This window comes from Prosopis cineraria, unplaced genomic scaffold (assembly GCF_029017545.1).
Source record: "Prosopis cineraria cultivar Desert tree isolate PC_DT_omini unplaced genomic scaffold, ASM2901754v1 PC1, whole genome shotgun sequence".
NCBI lineage: Eukaryota > Viridiplantae > Streptophyta > Magnoliopsida > Fabales > Fabaceae > Prosopis > Prosopis cineraria.
Window position 1 is genome coordinate 57,674,274 of NW_026555332.1, and position 19,188 is coordinate 57,693,461.

At 30.2% G+C, this 19,188-nt stretch overlaps 1 protein-coding gene across 3 annotated transcripts; it reads right to left on the bottom strand.

Moving 5' to 3' along the window:
- Positions 1 to 14,926: 14,926 nt before the first annotated feature.
- On the bottom strand, positions 14,927 to 17,856 carry LOC129286586 (probable protein phosphatase 2C 73). 3 transcript variants are annotated; one of them, XM_054922543.1, is made up of 6 exons: positions 17,452 to 17,856; positions 16,278 to 16,560; positions 15,875 to 16,183; positions 15,667 to 15,784; positions 15,360 to 15,583; positions 14,927 to 15,202 (listed from the first exon to the last, which is right to left on the bottom strand). In XM_054922543.1, the coding sequence occupies exons 2-6, from the start codon at positions 16,518 to 16,520 to the stop codon at positions 15,011 to 15,013; spliced, it is 1,086 nt and encodes a 361-aa protein (XP_054778518.1). In that variant the 5' UTR covers positions 16,521 to 16,560; positions 17,452 to 17,856; the 3' UTR covers positions 14,927 to 15,010. The 3 variants fall into 3 exon arrangements, with proteins under 3 accessions (XP_054778518.1, XP_054778526.1, XP_054778509.1); XM_054922551.1 differs by having other exon boundaries at positions 17,025 to 17,856; XM_054922534.1 differs by having other exon boundaries at positions 16,278 to 17,856.
- Between the last annotated feature and the right edge of the window lie 1,332 nt (positions 17,857 to 19,188).

The window sequence follows — 19,188 nt, forward strand, 5'->3', positions numbered from 1 at the left end:
TTTACTTTTTTATTAGAACTATATATCAAATACATGGCCGAATTAAATTTATTTAAATGCAATAATATCAATAATCATGATAAAAAAGTGGGAGATATGATGATAAAAAAAATAAAAAACTCCTTTCCCCTCCATCATCTTCATTGCTTTTCCCTTTCTAATGACAACAAACTCAACTTTTTTCTATTTATTTTATCTTCGCCTTCTCAGTTTTTCTCCCTTACAATTTATTATCTAAATCCTTAGATCAATTTTTTCAATGGCTAGTCTTTAACACTCTTCCATCCCAAATATATGACAACTTTGGAAGTACTTCATTTTTTAAAATATAAGATAATTTGATAAAAATAAATTTAATTAATAATACTTTTTCAATATTATTACCTCTATCTCAAATTATAAAACACTTTTAAGAGAGATTTATCATTTCAAATATAAGGCACTTTGAGAAGACCAAGGCTTTATTAAATAAGCTTATTTTAATATTATTCTTTCTTTCTATCTATCTAATACTAATTAGGTGTGAATTTAAGGTTATTAAATGAAAGGTATTTTTTAAATTTTATATTTTTATTTTAAAAAAATAAAGTTGTTGAGTGTATTTAATGAGGGTTATTAGCATGTGAGATTTTATCTAAAAGTGTCCTATAAATTGAGACGAATGAAGTAATATTTAAGTGGAGAGAGAATTAAAATAATTATAGTATAATAATTAAGGGTGCAAATTTGAAGTTATATAAAATGAAGGGTATTTTTGGTAGTTTATATTTTTATTTAAAAAAAAGTGATTTTGTAAAGTGTCATTATTGGACTTTATAGGTATGTGCAATCTTGTCTCAAATTGTCTTATAATTATAAATGGAAATGTATTTTATAAAATTATCACCCCTTGATCCTATTTATAGGCTATAAAAAGAATTTTTTTGCCTCATTTATAAGTTACCTCATTAAATTTTCTTTACAAATTTTTCATTTACCCTTTATTGAATGTTGAAGAGCAAAAAATATGTTGTTAAAGTATGAATATTTAATCAGATAAATTTGAAAAATTATTAAACTTTTAAATAGATTTAATGAGTTTTTTTTCGATGAAACACATTAGAAGTAACTTGTAAATAATACTAAATAAATTTTGAAATATGAAGTTATGAAAAATAAATAAATAATTTAAGATATAACAAATTTGATCTAAACTACAATTTAAGACTTAAGATTGTAATCAAAATTAAATTTTAAAAATATAGAAGAAAAAACACAATCATTGGTCCCTAGAATTTTATTAGCTTTTACTTTTAGTCTCTGTAATTTTTTTTTAGTAAGGACTGAAAACACTAAAACTCTAGAGATTTGAGCAACAAACATTAGCTAATCATACTAAAATTATAAGGATTGAAAATATTAAAAAAATTATAAGACTTAAAAGTAAAACTTGATAAAACTATAAGAATTGATACTTGTATTTTGTCAATATTAAATCCTAAATATTAAGAGTTCAGATGATAGGCAGAGAGAAAATAAACAAGGAAAAGCCTAAGTCCACAATATACTAGCAAGGCCTTGATGTTAATAAGGCCAAAATAACTACTATGGACCTACAAAAAAAAATAACAAGGGTAGGTGGGTGGGTTTGGAGGAGATGGGTTCATTTAAATGTGAGGCAATCTTGACCCATATCACATAATTTGAACCCACAATGGTTAACCTATAGGTTGGTAGGTTAGCTTTTTTTTTTTTTACCCCCTTCAGTATTTTAATTTAACTTGAAAACAATTTACATTTCCATATGCCTTGAGCCTGAGAAGGATTCCAAAAAAGGATATACATGTATGGTAGTAAAACATCTGAAACAAGTTTACAGAGAGCTTACTTTGTTATCTTTGGTTTTATGCTCCAAATCTAATATCTTTTGGAGTCATCATTGTCTTTCTCCCTTTTGATCATATAATTCATTACAAAATTTATCTCCCTTCCCTTTTTTGTTGTGATAGTATAGGCATTTTATCATGCAATGTCATGGAACTCACTATATTTTTTATTTTTCTATTACAAATTTTATCTTTAAGATTTCGATTACAATTTCAACATTTTACTATGCTTATTTGTGATTGAGTATGTATTTATTTTGATTTTATTAATATATTTTAAATTTGTATTATGCTTTTTAATGATTTAGAATGACTTATATTTCACTTGAATAATTAATTTTTTAAAAAATAATATGATTTTTTTACTACAAAAAAATGATAAAAAGAGATGATTTTATAATTTTTAAAATTAAAAAATACATTTTATTGGTGAGTTGGCCCATCAACCCATTATAGGTCGTACAGGTCAACATAAATACAATTCACCAAAATATGGGTTATGCCAAGCTCGTGAATTGGCTCATACTACCAGCTAAAGGTGTTCACCTGGCCCGATTACTCAAGGTGCTTACATGAGCTTCATAATTTCACCTAACTCAACCCTAAAAAAAGCATCCTAACATAATTTAGGCATATTCGGGTAAGGCTAGGCTACGAGTAGGGTATATTGCCTTGCCTATTTGGCCTTACCTGAGATATATTTTTTTTTTAATTTTTTAAGGGTTTAAATGAAGGATCAAGGAGGGAGATTTTATTCATTTTATTTGTGCTTGGTGTTTATAATGATGAAATAAAGCTTATTAATTATTTATACCTAAGGCAATGTTAATTTTTTATCTTGTTTTAGTGTGGACAAAATTACATAAATAATTTATGGTTATATAATTTGTTACGTTAATTGCTAATTATATAGAGGATCAAGCTTCAGTTGTTATGCCTTTCTAGATGTTATTTTAAGTTGATAAAAAGGACTGTTATTGTTAATTTATAGTAGTTTTATACATGCTTCTCAGAATGATAGGTAATGTGCTATTTGTTGGGCAGGGCAGCCTGAAGGTGCCAAGCTCGCCGTACCCATCCCAAGTTGATAAGGTTTTTTGTTGGTAGGGTTGGGCGAAGGCTGCAAAATATCTTTTGAGTTGGACATCGGGTAGTAGTTTGCCTTATCCATATGCACCTTTATTACCAATTTTGCACATGGTATTAAAAACTAAATCAAACCAACCAGTCCAACCAATAACCCAGCAACCCAAAGACTAATTTGATTTGATTCAGCTGATCGAGTTAGACTTATGTGACCCAAGTTAATTCGAGTGACCCAGGATTAACCTGGGTAATCGTTGTTATTTTTTTTAAAAACTGACCCCCAAAATGACGTCATTTTGGGGGTCATACTATAAAAAAAATAAAATTAAAAAACCCAGAAGCCTTAAGCTCTAGCTGATACTCATGCAGTCTCATTATTTGAAGTCAATAGTCTGTGGTCTCTCATCTCATCTCTACCTAGAAGATTTGCCCTCGTCTCATCTCGTCTCCATGGCTGACTAGTTGTGCCCTGTCTGAAACTGAAGTTTGAACCCGTGAATCTAGAAGGCTAGAGCCTCTTCTTATTCAAGCTGTACTTTGTCTGAATCTCATTTTAGATTGTGTCTCACCCTTATCTCGCCTGAGCTTCAATGGTCCGTCTCAGATAGCTGCTCTCTCCATCCCCTACTTGATTAAGGTATGGCTTCTCTCTCTCTCCCCTCTGCGAGCTTCATGTTGCTTTGTATGTTCGAGCTTCATTTGTGATTTATGTATGTATTTTGATTTGCTCTGGTTGTTGAAATTTAATTCAAGCTGCATATTGCTCTAATTTGTGTATTGTATTTTGGATTTCTGGTTGCTTTATATCTTTTGAAAATTAATTAATTTTGATGACCTTTGCCGTGTTATAATGGGGTGAAATGCCTTTCATTATATCTCATTCTATGATTGCAAAGAATATCCTCACGAGTGTAAGAAATTTTGATAGCTTATCAACCCAACTTCATCCTAAAATCAAATCAAGGTAATAACTATTAGTTTTGTGGGCTAATATTTTAAATGTCTCATCAGTTTAAATGTACTAAGCTATTTTTTTGTGATTTTGGGTTAGTATCTTAAAGAATTTTTGAACTTAAATAGTGCAATTTGATTGCCTTTGATTTTCTAATTAAAACATTCTTGCTTTGGCATGTTTGAGCTTTACTTTTTTTTTTTGCATTAGATGTTTATTTATGTTGAAATTATCATAGCTTGCAAATTAAAGTTATAACATGGATATTGAAAGTAATTCTATTAGTGATATAACTGAGAATCCCACCCTTAATTTCAACAATCCTACTCCCAATTCCAACAATCTCACCCCTAATTCCATTAATCTCCCTATTAGTCATAATGACTCCACATCTGGAACCCCATCAGTTTGTGGAAAAAAGATCAAGCATGGGCACATGTTGCTTTAGAAAAGAGGGCAATAAAAATGTGTATACATGTCTTTATTGTGCATTAAGCTATAAATGAGGTGGAATAAATAGATTGAAGCATCATTTTACTGGTATAAGTGGAAATGTAGTTTCCTACAGGAAAGTTCCTTTTGATGTTTGTCATCTGATGCAAGAATTATTGAAAAGTGGGAAAAAGAGAAAGTTTGCTGATGTACAAGAGAACATGGGAGAACATGTGTTTAATACTAATAAACCCAATACACTTACTCCATCTTAGTCAATCCTTGAGAGTAGTACCGATAAAAAGAAACCTCCTACTATTCCAATTAAAAATTATTTTACCCCTAAAACAACTCTAGATTCCCAATTAGGCATTAAGAGTGTGTTTGCAACTAAGAAATCAAAACACAATGCAAAAATGGCCATTATTGAATGGGCTATTATCAATTACATTCTATTTAATGCATTAGTTACCCTTTCTTTCAAAAAGTTGTGGATGCTATTGTTTCAATTGGGCCGGAATTTAAGGGTCCTACTACTTATGATTTAGAGTCAATTTATTGAATAATTGAAAAAAGAATATCAACTACTTATTGAGAGTCATCAATCTAAATGGAGAATTTACGGATGTACACTCGTGGTTGATGGTTGGATAGATGTAAGGCAATGAACTTTGATAAATTTTCTTATATATTCTACACATGTTATAGTATTTGTGAAATCTGTTGATGCTTCTAATTCAGTGAAAGATGCCAAGACTTTATTCTTATTATTTTCTGAAGTGATTGAGTAGGTTGGATCTAAAAATATTCTGCATGTGGCGACTAATAATACTGCTAATTATTTAGTATGTGGCAAGTTGATTAAAAATAAATATAAAAGTATTTATTAATCACCTTGTGCTGCTCATTGCTTGAATCTCACTTTGAAAGACATTGCAAGCATGTCTCATATGTCACAACTTGCAACAAAGACACCAAAGATCACTATGTTTATTTATAATCATATGGTCTACTTATCATGGCTCAGGAAAAGAAAGGGTCAGAAATAAATTGTGTGTCTCAGTGCGACAATGTTTGCTACAACATTTATCATATTGCGTAGCATATACATGCACAAGCATGACTTGCAAGCTTTAATCACTGATAAGCATTTTATGAATCACAAATTACAAAGGACCAAAGCCAAAATAATTATTAGTGCCATCATATTAGATAATCGATTTTGGAATGAATGTCTTGAAGTAGTGAAAATTGTGTCTCCTCTCATAAAATTATTGAAAATTGTTGATTCATATGAGAAGCCTTCTTTACCTTATGTTTATGAAGGCATGTAAAGGGTAAAAAAGTAATTAAGGCAGTCTTCAACAATAAGAAAGATCAATACAAGCCTTACATAGATATTATTCAAGCCCAATGGGATAAGTACTTGAAGACCAATTTTTACGTAGTAGCTTATTTATTGAACCCTGCCTTCTTGTATAATGATGATTTTGTTCACAAAATAAGGTTAACAGATGCCATGCTTTCAGTGTTTGAGTCAACTGAAAATGAAGATGTTGATTATATTGTAATGATAAAGCAGTTAAGCTTGTATCGTGACCATAAATAATCTTTTAATAAAGCTTTATGTCATAGAGCAACATAGAAACTAAATCCTTATAGGTGTTAATATTTAACATGGTCATGATAATTTTATTTATCATATAACATATAACTAATGTCCTTTATTTGCAAACAAATGGTGGTCGTTTTATGAAAGTTCTGTTCCAGAGTTGCAAAATCTTACAATGCGTATTCTTAGCCAAACTTCTTCTTCTTCTTCTGGTTGTTAGAGAAATTAGAGCTTGTTTGAGCGCGTCTATACAAAAGAAGAAATAGATTGGAAAATCAAAGACTAAATGATTTAGTCTTTACAAACTACAATCTACAATTGAAGCATAGGTAAAAGTGAAAGTTATGAATGTTTTTAATAAATAAGAATTTTCTTACTATTTCATGGTAGATATATACTTATATTTGATTGTTTTAATCTTATTAAAGGAGCCAATTGAAAAAAAAAAGAGACAAGACTTGATCCAATTGATTATAAATCTATTGACAAATTAGACATTTGGATTGCTGAAGAGGAACAAGAGCTAGCTCTAGAGTTTGATGCTGATGATGTCATTAATTTAGAAAGTGCTATGCATAATGAAAACATTGTAGTTTTATCAGCTTCCAAGAGAAATAATGAAGGTTTATACTTACTAGCACGTCTATATTGCATAATACATAATTATTTTTTGTGCAATTATTAATATTAATTCTTGTCATAAATAGGTGAAGAAGATATGAATATTTCAGAGCATTCATATTTGAATGATGATGTTGAAAGTGGTTTTGGTTTTTGTCAATCATCTCCCAATATTTCAATCCTTACTCCTAGAGATTTGAATGAAATTAATGAGGATTTTAGTGTTGATTATTATTAGCTTTAGACTTTTTGATAATTAAAGGATTGTAAGGATAAATATTTTAAATGTCATGTTTTTAATGATGTTTTGATAATTATGTTAGACTTATATGTGGTATTATATAAGATGTCAAGTCTTAGAGAATTTATTTTTATTTAAATCATATTATTTTATTATGTTTGATCTGAATTTAGGTTGACCCCCGATTTAACCTCTGACACCTGACCTTGGCTAGTTCAATGATCGATTCAATTTTCAGTACCTTATTTTTATGTGATTAGATTATCCATATAGGAAAGTTCATGCCTTCACCTAGATATTACTATTTGTATCATATAGATCTCTCTATCTCTCCCTCCAACGGATATAAACTAGACTTGTAATTAAAATTGCATAGAGAAGATGGTATGTAAAAATTAAAATCTTACACCCCTAGTTCTAGAATTTCAAACCCTCTAGACTTAATAAAAATATTTAGATTCAAAGACTTTTTAAATAAATGATACTATTTTGATTCAAATTCCAAAAATTTAAATAAAAAAGATCATAGTCATTAGACATATTATTAAAAAATAAGAAGAAGGATCAAGAGTTGTTTACCTATAAATCTCGTAAAGTTTAATAGGGTTGTACTGTTGATCAACAGTTTTCAGTAAAAGCCCCATTAATTAAAAAAAAAAATATTTCTTCTAGCTTCTCCATTTTTGTAAAGATGGAAAATTTTGAAAAAATTGTAAGAATGTGGGCCCCAAAATTGAAAGATAGTGGTGGAATTCATGGTTAAAAAAAGATAAAAATGAGATTAAAAGTGAAAAAATAAAACAAAAAATATGGGAGTTGTAATAAAAGATGTGAGTATTGATATACTCACGATGTGACCATGATAATAAATGGTAGAATGAATTACAAAAGTTAAATAAAAAATTATAAAAATAAATTGTTTACATTATTCAAATTTTAATTTTGCAGTGAATAACACATCTCAAAATACTAAATTATTATTTATATTTTTAACATATGATCTATTTTATAAGTATTTTTTCATAAAAAGTGGATCATTAATTTTTTTTTAATTTCACCCTTTAATATTTTTTATGAATATAGGAAAAATTTTTATAAGTATGTAAGAGATAAAATATATTTTAAATATGATTCATTTAATAAGGATAAAGTGAAATTTTTTTTTCTTTTCTAGATGAAAATAATAATTTAACTATATCTCCTTAATTTCAATGAGATGGTCAAATTAAAAATAACTTATATATCGGATAAGAGGAAGTTCTAGAATGTTGGCTAGGCTATTTGCTTAATTTAAAATCATTATTTAATATATATATATATATATATAATTTATATTTATTCTTTCTTTTAGAGATAATTGTAATTTAAAAATACTATTATGATGTTAATTATGGTATATAGTTTATTATAGTATATATCTTTTTTCTTAAGATGATGCATGGGCTCACAAATTCTGAAAGAAAATAAGTTAATTATTTTTTATCAAATGTTAATTATATTTTAATCTGAAAGAAGTGAGAAATTAAAAAAACCATTTATATTTTTTAATATGCACATGGCCCTTATGTATATTAAAAAGTTACCCTCGCAGTAAGGGTAATACATTGCAAAACAGAAAATGCTAATCAGATCTCAATTTACACGGGACGATCAATGATGAATTTAAGAATATTTCTTGTGGGCAAATATTTTTTTTCTTAGATTAATAATGGGGGGAGGACTCGATAAGAAGTATATCGTTTAACTTGATTCCAAAATTTTTCCACATAATAATGAAAGAAAGAGTACGAATGTATCACAGGAATAATAATTTTTAATACACAATAAAGTATTACTTAAAATTTAATTTATTTAAATAAACTAAAGATAATACTTTGAGCGTGCAAAAATAAATTATTTTAAAATTTTAAAAATAAATATAATATTTTGAGATTTCAAAACCGATAAAAGCAGTTCATCAGTTTTCAAATTTCAGTTTTCAATAACAGCTTTTGAAGAGTGGGATTGAATTAATTATGGGATTTGATTTCATCTACCTCACAATTATAAATAAAAGTATTTATATAAGGGTAAGACTCATGTACTTACTTTTATATACGTAATATATTTATATTCAATTAAATTATAATAAGTAAATCTTAATATGATAATAAAATTAATATGAAGAATTCATTATGAAATAAATAATTTATAAATATTAATATGTCTTAATTTAATTGAAAATAAGCATGTTGAATATATAAGTTTTTTCCTTTATATAATGACTCGATTATAATTTTGAAAATAAAAATCACAGCAAGGAATTAAAATTGAAAAAATGACAAAAAAGATTTCCTAAAATAGGAAAATGACAGGTCCATATAACATGATAATTCTTTTCAAATTTCTTAAAATGTTTCTTATATTAATATCTTTTATGAAATGACTATAATGACGTAATTTAAAATATTAAAAAATATTTTAATTTAAGTAGTGACTATTTTTTTTGGTAATGACAAAAATAAGATAACAAATGATATGTTCAACTCTGTAATTTTTTTAAACCCTAGAGTTTGAGTGTTATAAATATTAGTGATTATTATAATTTAAATAATAAATATTTTTAGCAATAACTAAAATGATATGAGTAATTACAACTTTTCCTTTGTAAATTTTTTAATAATTGAAGTTTAAGTATTGTAAATATTAGTAACTATTTTGATTTAAGTAATTACTACTTTTCTTTTGATAATAACTAAAATAGGATAAAAATGACAAGTTCTGCTCTACAAATTTTTAATCACTAATCCATTACTTTTTTTATTTTATATCTTGGGCATTATAGTCATTTAAAAAAAAAGTCATTAATGTTAGAAAGGTCCTACAAACTTGAGAAAAATCATCACATTTTACAGGATTTTCTTCTCATTTGTATATTCAAGGGAGATTGTTCTATTAAAATATTAATTTTTAAATAAATATTAAATATTTTTAATTATATCTATATGATATTTTTGTTAGTACGCGTGCATACGCTCACACACCCATTTATTTTGCACTTCAGTTCATCTTTTTTATTTTATTTAACAGTATTTTGATTCAAATTTCATTTTATATATAATTATGTGTGCGTAATATTTTTTATTTAATTTTTATATCATCAATTCAATTGTTGATTCGACTGGTTGGATCATAAAAATTTTAACTTATTGGTATTTTCAATTCAATATCATGTTGGGTTTTTAAAATATTAGGAAGAAAATGAAAGAAAGGTGAGGTAGGGTTTGAGAGGGCGATACAGGTGAGAGAGAGGGGTCAAGAAAGTGAGAGATCAAAGTCTGACTTTTGAGGAACAAAGACCACAATGAGAGAAATGGGAGCTGTGAGAAAGGCGAGAGGGCAATTAAAGTTGTGTTTGTTGATATTTTAATATTTATCGTTTGGTTGAAATGATCAATGGCCCAAAATCATGATCCGTGTGTTTATTTTCAAATGAAATATGTGTGCTTATTTAATTTAAAATTATCATCAAGTCCTTATTATGTAACATATTTCATTAACAATGCCTTATAATCCATTTTGACCAAATCCATGGAAGAACGCGCTTGTCATTGAAAAAAAATTGATTCATGTTTTTTAACCCAAGCTTTCTTGTTTTTAAAAATGTTCTAATATTATGTTAAAGGTATAACTTATGTAATTAGTCTTATATATTTAATATATTTTTATCTAATCAAATCAAAATAAATAGATATTAATGTGCTGATAACAATAACAACAAGATTTTGTAATGGAATAAATATCCATACAAGATCAACATGTATGTCTTGATTTAATTGAAAATAAGCTCCTTAAGTATTATAAATTAATTATACAATTTTTACTATTAATTATTATTTTTAATAAATTATAATTGCAAATGATATCTATAATAATAAATTTAAAATAAAATATACTATATTTTAAATTTTCTACATGTACAGGGTAACAAATTATCATATAATTTTGGGCACATTGTTTTCTAAACTATACATCAAATTTCATAGGTAAAAACTATAAAATAAATCATTTATTTTTTTAATATGTAATATAATAATTTAAAATAGATAAATTTTTTTGAATACTTTTAATAAATTACTTTGAGTACTTTTTTTCATCAATCTATGTAGCTACAATCAATATTCTAGTGTTCACATAAGTATATATTAATTACGTTATTGCCTTCTTTCTAAATAATAAAGATAAAATTGATAATTGAAATAAATTTAAATTACTAAATTGTTAAAAATTAAATTTAAGAGACCAAATTGATAACTAAGACAAACTTAAAATACTAAAAGTTTCACTATCTACAAAATATATCATTTTTAATTCTGAAATCTAGTTTTATAATAAATTCCAAGCATAAGAAATTAGGTTATTTTTTGGGTAATAGTTTTTTCTTTTCAAACTAAACTCCGGCACATTTTTCCCAAACCAATCCTCAGTATGTTTTTTCTCAAATAAAAATATACATAATTTTATTTATGTTATTATATTTTTTGACTGATGTAGTCATTTTTAAAAATTATTATATTATTTTTTAAATTGAGTTGTCTCGTGCCCCTTAATTCTAAGTTTTGGCCTTGCCAGTGGTGCCACTACAATTTAGTATCTAAATAGCATGAAGACTAGTGAGTACTACTTTTTGGAGCTTAACCATAGATTACAAGTAATATAATCTTAATTTTGGTCCGCGGCATATTTTTTAGTTTCTTATGATTTGAACAATTTTCTTATTTAATTTGGTTTTCCCATTGGTATTTGTTAGTATGATAGTTGATATCTGCTTGAAAATTGAAAAAATGGCTGTGTAAGCATAAGTCCTTCTGTTTTTAAAACCATTCTTAACGTCAACTTTTTAATGTGCAGTAATTCGTTTCTTTTTTTTTTTTCCTGCTTTTAACAGTATTTTCATCAATTTGACTGATTCTTTATATGCTAATCAATATAAGACAAGTTACATTAAAGAACCTAATCTCTTCATTACAAACTCGCTCATGACTCTTTCCTCATGAGCCTCAACTTTCAAAGCTACCGCATTGGTTTTTTTTTTTTTTTTTTTGGGTACAAAAAGCGACTGCATTGATTTTTTTCCCCGGTAAAAAACTACGGCGTTGTTATTACTATTCTTTTACTAACTTATCTTTCTTTTTCACCAAAAAAAAAATATCTTTCTTTAAAATGAAACTTGTGCTACTTCTTGTTGGTATATATTCATGGATGTATGTAATTATGGGCTTTCAATAATGCTGTGCAATTATGAGCTTTTAATTTTGTACAATTATGAGGTTTTTAACATTGTATAATTATGATATTCTTCTTTTTTATATAGATCTCAAGGGAGACCTGACTATGATACCACCTATTGAAAATTGAAATTTAAATGTGTATAAAATTAAGAGCTTTTAATAATGTGGAATTACGAGCTTCCAACATCGTTTTGGTTTCTTCCTTTTCAAATATGTTCCAAGCAAGAATTGACTATAATATTACGTGTATAGGACTTGGATTCAAATGTGCATGTAATTAAAAGCTTCCAAAATTGGACAATTATGAGCTTTCAATATTATGCAATTATGAGTTTTTTAAACATTGTGCAATAAGAGGCTTCCAACATCTTTTTTTTTTTCATATAGGTTTCAAGCAAAATCTAATTATGATACTGTTTATGAGGAACTGAAACTTGAACATATGTGTGATTATAAGCTTTTTCCTTTTTATACAAGTCTCGAGCAAAATTTGATTGAAATACTACTTATTTTAAAATTGAGACTCGAATACCTGTGCAATTATGAGTTTTTAACATTGTGCTATTATAAGCTTCTGACATTATTTTTGCTTTCTTCATTTTTAGATAGGTCTCAAGTGAAATCTAATTGTGATACCACTTATTTAGAATTTTGGACACAAATGTATGTGCAATTAAAAGCTTTCAATATTGTACGATTTCTAGTTTTAAACACTTTACAATTATGAGCTTCCAATATTGTCTCTTTTGTACAAGTCCTAAGCAAAACCTAATCACGACACCACTCATTAGAAATTTGGGCTCAAATGTGTGTGCACTTTAGGCTTGCAATATTGTGCAATTATGAGTTTTTCCAACATTATGCAATTGTGGGTTTCCAACATTGTCTTTTTTCATACAAGTCCAAACCGAAACTTGACTTTAATATTATTTATAAGAAATTAGGATACAAACATGTACACAATTACAGCTTCCAACATTATGCAGCTGGGAGTTTTCAATATTGTGTAGTTATGGGCTTTTAATTTTTTTATATAAGTCCCAATTAAAGCCTAACTGTATAAGGAATTAACGTGCAAACATTTATAGTTTTTTAACATTGGGCAATTACGAGCTTCCAACATCATGCAATTATGGTTTTCCACCATTCTGAGTTTCCTCTTTTTTATATAGGTCTCAAGTGAAACCTAAATACAATACCACTTATTTAAGAATTAGGATTCAAATATATGTGCAATCAAGGACTTCAAATATTTTGCAATTAAAAGTTTTTAACATTACAATTACAATCTTCCAGAATCATCTTTTTCATAGAAGTACCAAGCGAACCCTAAATGTGATACCACTTGTTATGAATTAGGGTTCAAACATGTGTGTACTTATGGGGTTCAAACATTATCATTTTTATATAGGTACAAAAAAAAAAAAAACTGACCGTGGTATCACTTTTGAAGAACTTGGACTCAAACTTTGTGCAGTTATGAGCTTCTAGCATTATGAAAATATGAGCTTCCTCTTTTTTCATTTAAGTTCCAGTTGAAACTTGATTATGATACCCATTTGTAAGGGATCAAGACTCTAACGGGTGTTTCATCATGGGCTCCCCACATTGTGCAGTTACGTTTGCAACACTGGAATTACAAGCTTTTAACATTGTGTGATTATAGGTTTTCAACGTTGTGGAATCATGGACTTCCTTGTTTTTTTTTTTTTAAATGTAGATTACAAGGAAAATCTGATTGCGATACTACTCATTTAGAAATCGAGATTCAAACAATGAATTATACGGAATAAGGTTTTCGAGACCTGAAAAGATGATGCGAGCCCACTTGAAAGAGGCGTCCACAGAGTTAAGCAGCGGAAGGCGTGTCTTCATTTAAAATAAAACCAATAATGACCTAAAGATCATATAAAAGTACGTTCCATCGAATAGATTTATATTACTGAAGCCAGGAAGGAATCCTGGAATGCTGCTTCCAGTCGCTATTTATGAGAGATAATAACTATAGATAGAGTAATAAATTTTAAAATATTAAAATATTGAATAAGAATTCTGATGATTCAATGTACCATTTTCTGCAACAACCTCTGTACATCATCTCACAAACAATGCTTTAAAATTTTAAAAATAAAATTAAAAAAAATGCTTGATTTTAATGATGTTTGCAAGAGTATTTGGATTTGGAGAGATCCTACGAAAAGCGACTAGGTCCACCAAACATTGCTTTTAATTTTTTTTTTCCTGATTTATTCTTGATGTAATTCACTGTTCATTAGTACAATGTTTTTAGAGGCATTAAACTAGGGAAAATTTTAATAAAATACTCGTACATATTCATTTGATCATATTTATAAAATAAATCATTTATTTTAACCCTATTTATACAATACCTTAATACATAGCGCGTTCATTTTTTTCATTTTGCCTTCATTAAATACTGAAAAAGTTATTAAATGATACATTTTATTTTTAAAATACATATTTAATAAAAATAACATTAAAAACTTATTAAATTTTTAAACAGAGTTAATAAAATTTTAATTTTTTTTAAAAATTTTAGTGAAATGCTACTTATAAATAGAACCAGTGACGCTTCAAATATTTATTGCGTTTCTTAATACAAACGGTACATGTATTGAACTTATTAAAGCCTTGAAGAACATACCGACAGGGAGAGTAAATCATATTAAAAAGCACTAAAATGAAGGCGATAACGAAGGCGAATGGAAGTGAATTAGTTTGCGTGACTATTTGATAAGAGTGGTCAAAATTGTTGCTTTGAGCTTGGAAGTTGGAACCAATTGCTGGGAGTGCGATTGATCAGGTTAACGACGAAGACCGGGGGGATGATAAAGACAGATTGCAACGGATCTTAACCATAATTGGAATGCAGGTTACATCAAAAAGCAACAATTAACATTTGACCCAATCCTACTTTAGGAGAGACGGAGGAGGAGGATGCAAGAATACACAAATTGCAGAAATGTCATCCATGGCGATGCCCCGTCGCTTACGTTTCCATGCCCTTACCGCACACTCCACCAATATTCTTGCTGACTTCCCTCTGTCTTCTGATGAACCCACTATTTCCACTGCTTCTTCATTCGATATCACATCCCACACCTATCATTTACCAAATTCATCCACCCATCACCACTACTTCAAGACAAGGATACACACATTTATACACATACGCATACAGGAATAGGATAGAGTGATAAAATCTAGAAAAAACAGAACAGTTAAAGCATGCTCGTTTGAGGCGATCAAAATTGCATACCCCGTCTGTTGCCAGCACAACGAATTGGTCTCTGCTAGTGATAGTCCTGTGTGTTACCTCAGGAACCGAAATAAGGCCATAATCCTTCACGCAGTAGTCTCCGAAGGCTCTGGACATGGCCAGTCCCGGCGACTCTCCGTCGGGCAGCCACACTCTGTGAACTCCGGGTTCATCGTCTAAGCAGAACACTCGTCCCTGACACTGAATTATACGCTCTGCCTCCTCTGCAAAACATTACTTCCTTACATACATACATTGAACATTCAGGGCAACAATCATAGAAAGACGAGGAGCAGGGGACACTAACGAGGCAGGTTGGGCTTGAAATCAACAGTCAGCTGTACTGGCACTAATCTTTGATCGTCTGATGTTGTGGCTAGTACAGCCCGAGAGTCACCGACATTTGCGACAACGATTAGTTCACCCTGAACATGGCAGCAGCATTAAAGGCCTGAGATTAAGCAGTGATAGTACTTGAATGAGATAATGCACATTGAGAGCGGCAAGTTTATTACCTGCCGGACAATGGAGAGAGCAGTGGTTCCGCTGTAGAAAGAATCGATCTTGCGAGAGCGCTCTAGCTCGTGATCAATGGCGGCACATGTCTTCAAGTAGGAGTGCTTCCATATATTGAAGGGCTGTTGTTTTTTTTCATCCTCTAAGTCGAAATCAGGATCAAGAGAGGTCTGAGCAAGTGCCTCCTGCCAGTTACACAACAAAGATGGAGCCATGGACTCTCTTACTCTCTTAGCCACGAAGTGACCCCATGGTCCATGGCCGTCAAATACCCCACAGAACATCATGTCCTCTTGACATCCAAATTCCTGCAACCGGCATCAACAATAATGTTTATTCATAGGATTACATTACAGGTCTCGTTGTTTTACGATTCCACAGTGTTCTTTCATTCTCGCCTACCTCCCAAACCATGCAACAATCCTGGTTGACTCCTTTCTGGCCTCTCTTGGAAAAAACTGAGGCGAAATTGTTGGAGCCCTGGACATGGACGGTGCCAGAAGTATGAAGCATCTGGTCATTTTTCTTCGCTTCCTTGGCCATCGCTTCGGCGGCTTCTCTCCCATCGCATTTCCCAGAACTCTTCCCTTTCTTCATTGAGAACGATCTCGCCAACCCGTTGAACATGGACGATAAATGGCCCATCGATCACCTTCTGCAAACTGATACTCTATACGAGGTTCTTCTGAAACAAGCAAATTTATAACCGTTACATGCAGAGCAGCAGAGTACAGGTCATGTGGTCACGAAAAGAATGAGTAGCAGGGAAAGAAATTCGGGAACCGCCCATTGAAATGAGTTTCTTTTCTTCTTTACCCCTTTCTCAATTATTATATTTGTATATACCACACCTCCGTCTGAACCCAAACAAGGGAAAAGCAAGTTGGGTATGGGGGAGTCGTGACCAAACTAAAGACAATTTCTCAGACAGAAAGCTCGGAATCCCAGAATTTAATATCAGAAAAAGCTAAATCCTGAAACAGGTAGAGGAGGATATTCATTCCCTCACACAATTCCAGCGTTGCACCTGGAATTCTTTATTTCATTGCTTTCGGCCTCGGATCACAATTACAGGAACCTCGGCTTGGCCATTCCTGTACTCTACCCTGTTTGTGAAAGCTAAAGAAAAAGACAATAAACCATATCCACCTTATAATGTTCCATTATTTCCACCTATCTGTTCACGAAGCAAACGAGGGGGACCCGTATACTTTCTTCTTCAAGAAAACAAGCAAAAGGATAGAACAAAAGTAGGCTAAAATGGGATCCACGAGGCCAAAAGATAGAATCGTCCTTGTGCTATGCCCGGGTTTGCAAAATCTAGTTAGCTAGAAACATAGAATCCTTCACTGCCTCGCTCTTTTCCGTTGGTTTTTATGGAAACTGAATTGTTCTGCTTAATCAAAGGAAAATAGCAAGATTTTCTGCACTCTGGGATCAGAGAAAACAGAAAATTTTCGGCACAAACCAGCAGATGTTGAAAAATCAGTGTATTAGCAGAAATTTAATGAAAGAATTAGGAGAACGGCTGTGTCACGAAACAAGCAAGGTAAAGAACAAAAGTTGAGGACTCAACTTGTTTACCAACAAAATTGGTTGAAGGCAGCACAAGCCCGCAACAAAACATGAGAAGGATAAAAAGAAAACAGTAGGTTGATAGCCGTAGAGGGTACTATTAGGCTTCCCTAAAAACCGAAGCCTCGGGAGCTGGAATCAAGCAGCAGAATAGAAACGAAGCGAGGCTAAGACCTTGGATTTGGGGGAATCGGAGGGAGGCGGTGGCTAGAGAGGCAGAACCGGAGAGAGTGGCCGGAAAAAGAAAGGAAGAGGAAGAGGGAAGCTAAGAGTTCGAGAATGGGAAGGAGAAGAGGAATGACGGTCCATGAGGGGTCTATTTGTTTGGTAGCGATGGGTGGTTCAGTCTCTATATTAACAGGAGGGGGAGATGACCACAATGACGCTGCCTCATTTCATCTCTCTTTACGTACTGTATGGGACTCGCTCTATTTGTGACGCTAGCTTTTTGTAACTAAAATCGCATCTGCATCTGATTAAAATAATTCACAAAGCACCTTTCAATCTCAGCTCTCACACCAATCCGGTTAATTCCAGAACATATTAAAAATCAAACGTCTTTGTTTTCCTGGTCACATCGATGTTAGGTCGGTAATATATATATCAGCCAAAAATAATTTTGTTTAACTAAGTTGAGCAAGTATGGATTTAAGTTATAATTTATAATTTACAAGGTCTTAGATCAAATATCATGATCTTGTTAGTGTTGATATGTAACAGTAAGTCTCTCTATAAGTATGTCTCTGGCAATATATTGAGAAACTTAATCTGGGTCCACCGAACTTACTTAAATTTTCTTTTATTTAAAATAATAATTTTGTTGACGCAAATTTGGGTTCTTAGAATAATTTGGCCAACATGTCAGAGAAAATAACCTGTCTGCCCAATCTATTTCTAAATACTTGGAGGGTTGAAATATGCTTTTGCTATTCTAACTTCACACAAAATTTTATTTTAATTTTTTTAATTTTATAAAGTGTATTTTGAATCTTTTAATCTTAATACCATTGGTTTTATCATAAAAAAATTTTACATTAAACTTTTAAATGTCAAATAAATATTTTTAAATGTTAACTTATTAAATTTAATTATTTTAAAAGATCAATGATTGATAAAAGAATAATTATTTAAAACCAACTGAATTAGTGATGAATGATTAAAAATGTACTTTTTAAACTTAAAAAAATGAAATTAAAACTCATATAAAATTGGAGAATTATAAGTGTCTTTAACCACGCTTGGAACGCGGTTTTTTCCCCGCTGAGTGTAAATTATTGGATTGACGAGTAAATTCAATTTCTCCCCGGTGCTTGGATTTTGTTTCCTTTTCGTTTCGTTTTTTTTTTTTTTCGGTTTTTGGTTGGTCGGTTTTTGGTTGGTCGGTTTTTTTCTCCCTTGCAAATCGTTCCGTTCCGTTCAGGAGAAGCAATGTGATCTGCCAAAGCCAAACATCAGGAATCTGTATTATTGTGGTTGCTGCGAACAAAACTTGACCAATTTTATTTATTTATCTTTCCCTCTGTTCATATCACACCACATTCGCCGGATTATTGTGTCTCCTAAATAATAGTACATGTTCCGAATATGCTGTAGTTGACAATTAAAAAATATATATATATATATATATTTATAGGCGGAGTTCTGCAAACAAGTTATAGCAGACTTTTCTTAAGCTGATTAATGTTACTCAGTTAATTAATTACAGTAATTTAATTACTCTTTGATCGACTTTAAAATA

Coding starts and splice junctions, on each gene's coding strand:
- LOC129286586 (XM_054922543.1), bottom strand. CDS start 16,520: ATGGGCCATTTATCGTCCATGTTCAACGGGTTGGCGAGATCGTTCTCA. Junction 15,785..15,874: donor CTCTCTCCATTGTCCGGCAG/GTAATAAACTTG, acceptor TGCCATGTTCAG/GGTGAACTAATCGTTGTCGC. Junction 15,584..15,666: donor TTTCAAGCCCAACCTGCCTC/GTTAGTGTCCCC, acceptor AATGTTTTGCAG/AGGAGGCAGAGCGTATAATT.